This window comes from Cydia pomonella, chromosome 18 (assembly GCF_033807575.1).
Source record: "Cydia pomonella isolate Wapato2018A chromosome 18, ilCydPomo1, whole genome shotgun sequence".
Taxonomy (NCBI): Eukaryota; Metazoa; Arthropoda; class Insecta; order Lepidoptera; family Tortricidae; genus Cydia; species Cydia pomonella.
The window spans coordinates 12,673,950-12,684,366 of NC_084720.1; the positions used below are offsets into that span (position 1 = coordinate 12,673,950).

The window sequence follows — 10,417 nt, forward strand, 5'->3', positions numbered from 1 at the left end:
AACAATTGATGGAAGTTTGAAAATTGTATGTAGTGTTTTTAAAATATTAACTCGAGAAATTTTCAGTGCTAAAATTTTATACGACTTTCAATGTGCTTTCAGTCGGCAACAAGTTAATATGCGTCAGAAAACATGAATCTACATAGATACCCCACCAACATTTTTGTCAGATTAAGAAAATATGCTTTCAGGATACCGAGATAAACCTCCCCTATGAAAATCTGACACGCTCGAGTATTTCAAAAAAACTTTTTTTTTGCATTTTCAAAAATTCATCGTAACTTATCGTCACGCCGAAATCGTCAGTTTTTTTAAAGGGAGCTTGGGGCCTACTTAACACCCCTTCCAAAAATCTGACGCGCTCGAGTAATTTTTTTTTTTTGCATTTTTGACTACTTTATATTCCTACCCCCACCACGCAAACCGGCAGATTAGTATACCGTTGTTATTAGAGGCACTTGGGGCATACGTTGTATGAATATCTGACGCGCTCGAGAATGCCCAAGTAACTGGTTTTTTTAACATTTTTGAAAAACCGTACACTCCAAACCCACCGCTAAAATGGTTTTTACCATACGAGCTTTTCTTTTCGAAATTATTTTATCTTTCGATTTTGATAGGTCTCGACGGCGCCGTTGAATTACGCCATTTAGCTACCTCGCCTCCCTAACTATTACCAGGAGTCGAACCCAGGACCATCAGTTTCATAGACCCACTAGGCCAGATCGGTCGTCGAAAATTAGTTAGTTATACTATTTATGACTTAGTTTTAACCTTATAAACACAACAGTGAGATTATACTGACAAGTACATACGTACAATGAGTAACAAGATCGCATGAACACATTATGAATAAATTAATTCATAAAGTGTCCATGTAATCAAACCAGTTCACGAAATCAAAAACTCTATAAGCGTTGTAACTTGTGTAACGCGTTGTGATATTATTAGCTTTTTACACCTTTTTAAAGGCAAAGGAGATTGCTCCGCAGTTAGTCTTCGGAAGGGAATTCCTCCGGAATCGAACAGTACGTGGCCATTGTGGGTGCAAAGTGTGAGGAACTCTTAGTCGGTGAGCGCAATGATAAGAAGCGCGTGTTGAAAGCCCGTTTTATTGGAATTGGAAATTTGCCTTTGTCCGTAACTTCATCCGCATCGATGTGTATTGTGTATGTAAGTAGTTATTTTCTTGAGAACCAGTGTGACTCATGTCTATTAAGTTTCCGTTATCAATTTAAGATTCGCATTAACTGGTCAGTGTCAGAGAACTAGCTTTTTGGGAACTTCCAGTAAAATGAAACGTGGTTTACTATAATGTAAATAATAAGTATCATCATAGTATACGGTGTAGATGTTAACCGAAATTGGGCAATATATCTTCATGTGCTCAATATGTACTTAATTCAAGTCGTTTTAGTAATTAACTTCAAACTCAATACAAGTAATAGCTGTCATTATTCGATCCCAAATTAGGTTAAATTTCTATAAATAATATATTAATAATACGAGTATACTGGATACGAGCTTTCCATTCGTTCCGCTCGTTGCTTGTACCAATTATTTACGCTCCGTATTTCTTGTGCTTGTGACAGTCGTATCATTTTGAATTTCGGTCTCCAGGGAGCTACAGGTTTTCCAGATGACTTTTTCTTATTTGCTTAGGTCTTCGAATAATTTTATTTACTGTACTTACAGTGTCTGAGGAGGGCACCCGTTCATATTTCATTATAACATATTCCCAAGTGGCATTGCTTTAAAAATGGATATGTAAAGAAATAGTAAAATTATACCAAAATTATTATTTCGTCGTACTATAGTAGTTTAAAGAATAGGTACAAGTCGATTCACTGCTGACGAGATCTGAGAGAGAGCTTTCATTGTTTGAGTGACGCCTGTATCGGTATACAGTCAAAGCCGCCATTTTATTGGTTAATGTGATAGACACATAGATATTTTCATTCACTCATTCATTCCATTCGTACTGGCTCTTGTGAATCGACCTTTACTTAAACACATACAATTCATAAAATTGTGCATGAATGCAGAAGATTTAGTGATTATTGCTTTTAATTAAGTAAGGTTTCCATTACCATCAAATAGTATTTTGTGTAACAGGTACATAATAAGGGTTCTTAAAACTCAAGACGATAACGAGACGAAGTCGAGTTTTGAAATCATGTAGATATGCAGCAAACACCTAAAATTATAGATAAAATCAAAGTACCTAATACACAGGTATTACACACAGGCAAGAGTATATCAATTTGGTTTGTAGATCTTTGTCTAGAAATTAGCATTTAAATAAATACAACAGTCGTACTTTGTATGAATATTCAAAATAACACTGCTATTATGATCCTATAGAAAAGCGGCGCGCGTCTAATGAAGTTCATTTACAAAATCACTGGCAGTCATTTAATTGACAAATAGAAGCTGTTGGATGCTGGAGTAGATTTTTTTTATAAAAGGCTTGAACTGAATAGGTGCTAAAGCTGTATACTTGATTAGTACAGTCATTATAACCAAAAAACCGACCCTGCCGACCTACGAATTTCCAAAATATCGATCCTAGAAGAAAAATTGTGAGGACCAAATTTGTAGAAAATCAAATTTCCTACAATTTTTGTGCTCACGGTTTTACTGTAAAATCAAAAATGGCCGAGTTATTCAAGAAAAACCGTTTTTCGAATGTACACAGGAGCCTGATTCGGTCTACTTTTTGAATTTACACTCCCAGTGACCCCTCCGAGGGACCTACGAAAAAAAAAATCAAGAACTGATTATTCACGGGTAGGGTCGGTTTTTTGGATATAATGATGACTGTACTAGATTGAATAAACGACGGGTAAGCTTTAATAACGAATTATTAAATAGTATGTCGTAATCTGCTAAATAATTCAAAAGTGGAATGTCGTAATAGTTGAATTGGAGTAATACATTCACTCATATTTTATTTTTAAGGAATAAATTATGAAACAAAAGTAAATAAAAGCTTAATGACGCGGGCAAGTGGAAAGAAAAATGATGTGGTTATTTGTTTCATAAAACCTAGAGGAAAATCTGAGAGAAATAGGTATTTAGTGAAAATCCGTGCTCTCTTTTTTACGAGGCTGTATTTTTCGGAGCGCACCACGTTTGTTTATCTTCCATATTCCGTATCTTACGTAACATTTTTTATGCTTCTACTATGATTCTTTGTTGTCGTATTTGGGAAATGTGTCATAATATTACAGGTAGGTAAGGTAGAGCACGACATGTTAAGATGTCCATTATATGACACACTGCTGTCACATCTATTAGTAATAGGGAGCGTGCATGAACTGTAGGAGGCAGCACAGGAGCCGTCAGATTTTTGGCGCGAGTCGTAAATGTGATGTTTTTTGTTCTGATGTAGCCCACAAGATGGCAGAACCTACTATGCACAAATGATGCACAAGAAAACACGTGACGTGTACATGTGCATGTTTATGGTTTCGATTCAGACCACCAGATGGCAGATCCTCTAACGCGCACGGTCCCTATTGGTTATAACGAATGGCATTATGTCGCTGCCCCATCATACCTCGTGCCCAGTAAGTATATTATATACTCGTTTTGCCCCAACTGTATTGTTTTCCAAAATTAAATGCATTCAACCCACAAAACTTGCCTTTGGTGTGGATTTTAACGTATGTGTCACAGTAGTAGCCCATCTTTTTTGTGTACTATGCTATACTGTGGTGTTAAATAAATGTATTTATTTTCTTTATTTTCATTCCATAGTGGTGGGCATGCATCAGGTGCAAACGCGACAGAAATTTTAAACTTAAATAGATGTAATATATGTAATAACGTAATATACGCAAATAAACGTAACTAATTTTTCCAATGGCCGTGGTCTGAATCGAACCGGCGCCTTAATGATAATATATAATAACCTTCTCCTAGCCCATCCGGCCATCGTATCCAAAATTCCAATGGCATCCTCCATCCGAAATTATTCCATTATTATTTTAAATAAAAGCGGGTACCCCATTAGTCAATACCCTCATTACCCGGCATAGACGGCGAGAGCACGTGAATATCTACGGGGAGAGCCGAAGACATGCTGTATACGCATTCGATGAGTATTTTCTTAAAATTGAACACGCCTTCCTATGTTTTTATTTCTTCTCTCCAGGCACCAAAATATTCAGAATAAAACCCTAAAATATCATAATAAACCCTTTTTCTAAGGACGCATCCACAAACACATTTACGGCCGTAATAAAGACATCAACGCCTGCTCTCTATTTATACCTCGTTAACTGCCATGAGAGAAAACATAGTTATGCCCGCCGTAAACCATACTTAGTTATGCTACGTAAAATATAACTTATTATTACAGCTTAATTAAAGCCACGGAGCTTAGGCGTGCTAATGAAAGAACGTAGTTATGCGTTCATGAACCGGAATTTAATAAAGATAATTGTTTCATTGTCGTGACGTTCTGTATTGGACAGCTGTTATCTCAAGATGACGTTCGACTCTCTCATTACTACATAAAAAGGTGAAAAGATATTGATGTTTCAGGTATATCCGTTCAGATTTAATGAAAAGTTTTGGTTATTTGTACTCAGGAAATTTACCCATAATGTAATACAATTTCAAATAAAGCTGATAATATATGATTCCATTCGGTATAAATGAGATATGTTTTGAACGTAAACAGCCTGAAGCTGTTTAACGAAATAGGTGTCCTTACATGAAACTCTCACACGGCCCCACTAACTAAAACATACATGCATGCCTTATTTTAAACTTACCTATGACGTGCTGACACCGCCATCCGATTCAATCACAAAATACGCCGCTTATACATAACACAATCGTAGTAGCACATGGGTTCTACGCGCGACCGTCAGCTGTTCGCCGTACGCACGCCGCCTGGGCAGCGTCCACTTTAAAGAACGAGAGTTCTAGGCGGGGGATTGGTATTTATCAATGATTTTAGGTTATATTTGCGTTCGGCGGGGCGTGTTACGTCATCGTTCGTCGAAGCGGGCGGCCCCGCCGCGCTTGCCGCCACACTAATCAGTAATCGTTGTCGGGAAGGGAGGCTGCGCTCCCGCCCGCGCCCCGACCCCGCGCGTAGCCTACCATATAGGGGTGCAGATGCTGAAAAAGGTACAATTCGAGGAAAACGCTCATAGTGAAACGTGCTGCCTTAACAAATAAAAGCATTCATACACGTGAAAATGCTAAGCGCGCGAGAGTATTGTATTTTGAACATCATTCGGTAATAGTTTTGTATGGAAAAATCAGTGATCACCTACATAAAAAAACGACACCTGTATAAATTTAATGAGATTATTATGATTCTATAAATGCATGACTATACGTAACTAGATTCTATTTAGTGTCTTTTCAGATATCAATTGATGATTGAAATAATTTAATCATAAAAATGTTTTAAAAACGTTTTATATACTTACCTACCTAAATATATTCTTGACCTGAAATATAACGTTTACATCATAGAAAAAAACTTTACTGAAGTCATAACGTCACTTTAATAAATCAGTATCATATAATTTCATTTATGTACCTTAATGATAATTACGTCTATCATGTACCCAAAATGACAGTCATAAACTCGACTCACCCCCGTCTATGTCTACACGCGCTTCATCAACACTTAATCTATGGCGGCTACAGGAGCCGAATTTTCAGGGGTGACACACTCCCATTAAATATTCATTCTCGGATTGTAAATTAGTGAATTCTCGCAGATAACAGGGTGCTGCGATAAGGGAAGTGGAGAATTAGCGGGTTAACCGACAGATTGGGTTGTGGCAACCCTGGAACCGTAGGTACCTACAGTTAGTGGTAAAATATATTGGTACAGTGACAAACGAAAGTCAGTAGGTTTATAAGTTAGTTTTTTATTATTCATTAAATATTAAGTTAAATACTTATTCAACGTTTTGAAGCCAATTGTACTGAGTTCGTTAAATATCTAAGCATGTTTCCTTCACCTTACTACTACTACTACTACTTACTTCACTGGCTCAGTGACCCAAACAGGATCTTAGCCTCTGACACAAGAGAGCGCATCTCTGCCCTATCCTGCGCCACTTCACGCCAGTTGGGTATTCCGAGGGCGAACAGGTCTTTTAGGACTTCGTCACTCCAGCGGTATCTGGGACGCCCAGACGGACATTTTCTACCCGGGTGCCCCACATTCGCTCTTATCACAGCACGATCCTCTCCCATCCTCTCTAGGTGACCGAGCCAGCGGAGTCGTGTGGCTTTGATCTCACCAATTATATTGAGCAACCAGCTCCTCTAGCTCCCTATTCCTCCTATGCCTCCAAGTTCCATCTTCCTTCACCTTACCCTCAAATAACTCGCAAAGGCCTTATACCTATTAGAAGGCCTTCACGTTATAGAAGGCGCCTTTTAGAAGTACTTGACTATGATTGAGCGCGTTGCTCGTTGTAGGGGTTCTCTCAGGTGTCTTGTCCAATGATGTGTTGTGATAACTATCTCTGGTAACTGAAGAATAGTCATGACAATAACATGGAAAATGTGAGTTACGACCTTTTGGCATTTGCATTTTCTCAGAATTTAAGATATTTTCACTTGCTTTCTTTATGGGGGGTATAATATGACCAAATAAATGCTATTTAACCTTGTTACCACTAAATCTATAGTTACGTCAATTTGTCATAACACGACAGAGTTATCCTAAATGCACTACGACGCTCAAATAACAAAAATTGTTAGAACTGTTTGATATATGCCGCCAAAATGTTTGTGATATTCAAATTAGAATGTGAATTATTACTGCGGTCGTTTTCAGAGCAGGGGCTTTGTGTCTTTATTAGTTAATGACCTTTCAATCGACGACTTTTCAAAATTACAAAGGTTTTTAACTGTACCTATTCTATTTACATCGGTTATGCTTCCAACGTCGACCATGGTTGATTACATGATGTAATTGTTGCATATGTGAGAAATCGTAAAACTATATGAGCATTCGAAATAAGCAACATTATTTTTATCTCAATAGTTGTGACAAAAATCATTGCAAAATTCATTAACAAGTATATAAGAATTTATAAAGGCCTAAACGCTCAATTTAAGTTTAAACAACAGGATATTCTTAAATTACAAATATTAATTCTCAGCTCATCAGCGTTCATAAAGCATCTTAATGTACACTGAGTGAAACTTGAAAATTAGTTGTTAAACAAAGTTAGTCGACCCTGCGCCGCGCAAGCGCTTTGCTCCGGCTCGAGAGATCTTCAGGGCTGCCATTTCAAACGCTTACCGACTACGAACGTGTCGATAATTACATATAACCAGAAACAGTGCGCTCTCTCATTGTTAATAGTCGTTAGGAGTCCTGAGGTCAAGGCAGATTGGCTATAGCGAATACTTAATTCGCTTATACTCACGCAGCCAATTGGAATGCACAGTGGTTAGTTGTTGCGCTTGCTGAGCATCCCTTCCACAACCAGTATAAGCTTAGTCTGTTATTACATATAGTTGGTATGGCTCTGAAGGTTAAATTATAATAGACTTGAGCTGCTTGAGGTAGATTATTTTGTGAATAGCCGATCTTTTAAAATTCAACGAGAAGCTGCAGCGACACGACGATTGCAGCTACGGCCGATAAAGGTACGTTGGCTGCCTATACGTCCATGAGATAGGTCATTGTAAAGTCAGACCAAGCTAAGTTGGCAGCGATTTTGATAACCCAGTCTGTGCAAGTGTTAAGTTAACGTCATAATTTCAAAATCGCTACCAACTTATCTTGGTCTGATTCTGGTCCAATTTAATAAATGCGAAAATGTGAATATTTAGTCGTTTTGGTTTTTGGTGTGTAATCAAGGAAAAACAGCTAATCAAATTTAAGAAATAATCGAGGTAAATTTTGGAGTATTAGAAATCATAAAAAGTATTTAACAATCCCGCTACAAAGAGCAATACTCCAGTAAAGATACTGACCGCTCATACTAGCGGAATGGAAATAATTCATAATAGTTAAACTATCTAGAGTATAGATTACATATTGATTTTATTATTACATATGAAACAGAATCCAACAAAATGTCGTTATGTATTCCCGGGCATAAATATGTACACACATATGACAAACGTTTTTCAATAGTATTTTTAAGAAAATGTCTTTTCTTGGTACTTGAAAGTATCTATTCAAATAGCTACGTATAGTAAACGCCCCTATTATGGGACTGGCACCAGTAATGAGATGGTATAAAAAAATTCTGTAAAACAATTATTTACCATCAGTTTTTTAATCGCTGGCAACATTTTACCATAAACAAGAGCCTAAGAGCTTCTTAAGTTTAAGTTTTCATTGATATTTGTTAGTGTGAAAATTAATGGCGCCATACATCCCATGACTGGAGCAAAAACCCATAGTTTTAATTTGTTAATAATATTGAAACCAGTAGCTTTCATTAAATTTATAGAAAACATAAAGGACGAATAGGACATTCGACTTTTAAGCATAAAGCGGAAGAAATTTTACAGTGTCAGTGAAATATCAAAAATACTCCAAATTTTCTCTTAAATGTCCCATGATTGGTGCCGTTAACATAGTACTATTTGTTTCTCGCAACTAAGGGCGTAAATCACCCTCACCATAAAATTAATTTATTTGTGGACCTGGGTAAGCATATTTTGTTCAATTTCACTTTTACCTTTTAATAGATTGAATTTTTTATACAATTTGTAAATAAAAAATAAATTTAATATTAGTTTTTGTTCGAACAGCGGAGATATTGTGTTGTAGTACGATTATTCAAGTAGGACGATCAAGACTTTGGTTAATATGTATTTAAATATCATTGTTCATTTCTTAAATACATTATTGTTTTAGAAGTACGAATTGGTATTGTTTACCGCAATCCCGAAAGTACTCTCCTATTTTACATGTATAAAACACAAATATACTTAGCTAACTAAATTTTACTTGCGGGTTAGGCCGCAGACTGGACGCAAGTGCGCCGCGGTAAGGTGCCGCCCCGTCTGCCTCGTAACCGGGCGGCATGAGCGCTGGTTCGCGCGGTACGTTCAAAATATATACATGGGCTTGAAATACTTGAAAGCCACTGTTTTAGACGACAGCGCCGCGCTTTGTGCGTCCAGTCTGCGACCTTAGCAGTTTAACCGCTTCCAAACGATTTTTACGAGAGGGGGGGGAGCAATTTAACAACTTCCAAGCGAAAGAAGTCACGGGTAGAACCTAGTTACCTATTTTAATATTGACTGATGCCAATAAGACACAAGATCATTAAATATCAAACTAAGTACTAATAAAGAGTAAGTATGTGATTTAGTCCTTTCCCTAAACTACATCCAACTAAAATTGGGTCACGATACTCGTATAATATATTGAAATTCCATTTCCCGTATCAAGGATAAGGGAAGACTACATAATATACACCCAATGGTACCTTAATAAATCAATTTACGTAGGGCACTTATTTGAAAGCAATATAAGGACACGACTAACATTTATTTCATTAAGTACCTAGGTAAGTACTTGTTTCTATATATATATCGATCTTTCCTTAAATTAAATTCCTTAATTATGAAGACATTGGCTTTTTATTGCATGGAATTCTGACGTCTTCTAGTGATACCAGGCAAAAATATATTCCTTAAATTTGTGGTGAGAATATCAAGCCAAAATAAAATATTGAAAATACATTTTGACATGATTATTTTACTTACAACCATCATTATACTTTAATAATGAAAACGAGATAGTGTAATTCTAAAGTGTACTATTTAGACATGAGAAAACATCCGGTGTTTTTCTGGGATGAAAAATAATTGATACTAGTATCATTCGAATGACTTTCATATATCGTAAACCTTTGATCTAAAATTATATTTTTTATACTTTGTACTATCTCGTGTTTTAAACAAAAGGCACGAAAGGTCGGGTCGCTGTGTTTCACTCCACCCTATGGCCGCCGCTCGCCACTGCTGCCACCGCTAGACGTCGTGGCTTGAACTCAATGAGAGTAGGTTTAGGTATTTTTATGGAAGTACTTAGATGCTTTTGAGAGACCTTGAGCCTTTTAGCCGAGGGTGGCAATCAGTCCCTGTGCCGGTTACTATAAGCTGTGTATTCCATGTATTCCTTATCAGTTATCCGGACATGAAATACACTCCGCTTGATAACTAATCCCAAGATTTGGCGTGGGCACTAGTTTTTACGAAAGCGACTGCCATCTGACCTTCCAACCCAGAGGGTAAACTAGGCCTTGTTGGGATTAGTCCGGTTTCCTCACGATGTTTTCCTACACCGAAGAGCGACTGGTAAATATCAAATGATATTACATAAGTTCCGAAAAACTCATTGGTATGAGCCGGGGTTTGAAACCGCGACCTCCGGATTGCAAGTTGCACGCTCTTA

The 10,417-nt window shown here is 37.2% G+C and overlaps 1 protein-coding gene across 1 annotated transcript in view; it reads right to left on the reverse strand.

The window, feature by feature from the left end:
* The window catches only part of LOC133527521 (cell adhesion molecule Dscam2), a 232,005-nt gene extending 226,344 nt beyond the window's left edge, over window positions 1-5,661 (reverse strand). The window contains exon 1 of the mRNA XM_061864567.1: window positions 4,785-5,661. Coding sequence (XP_061720551.1) covers window positions 4,785-4,807 — 23 coding nt within the window. The 5' untranslated portion in view covers window positions 4,808-5,661. The remainder of the gene's footprint in view (window positions 1-4,784) is intronic.
* Window positions 5,662-10,417: the final 4,756 nt, after the last annotated feature.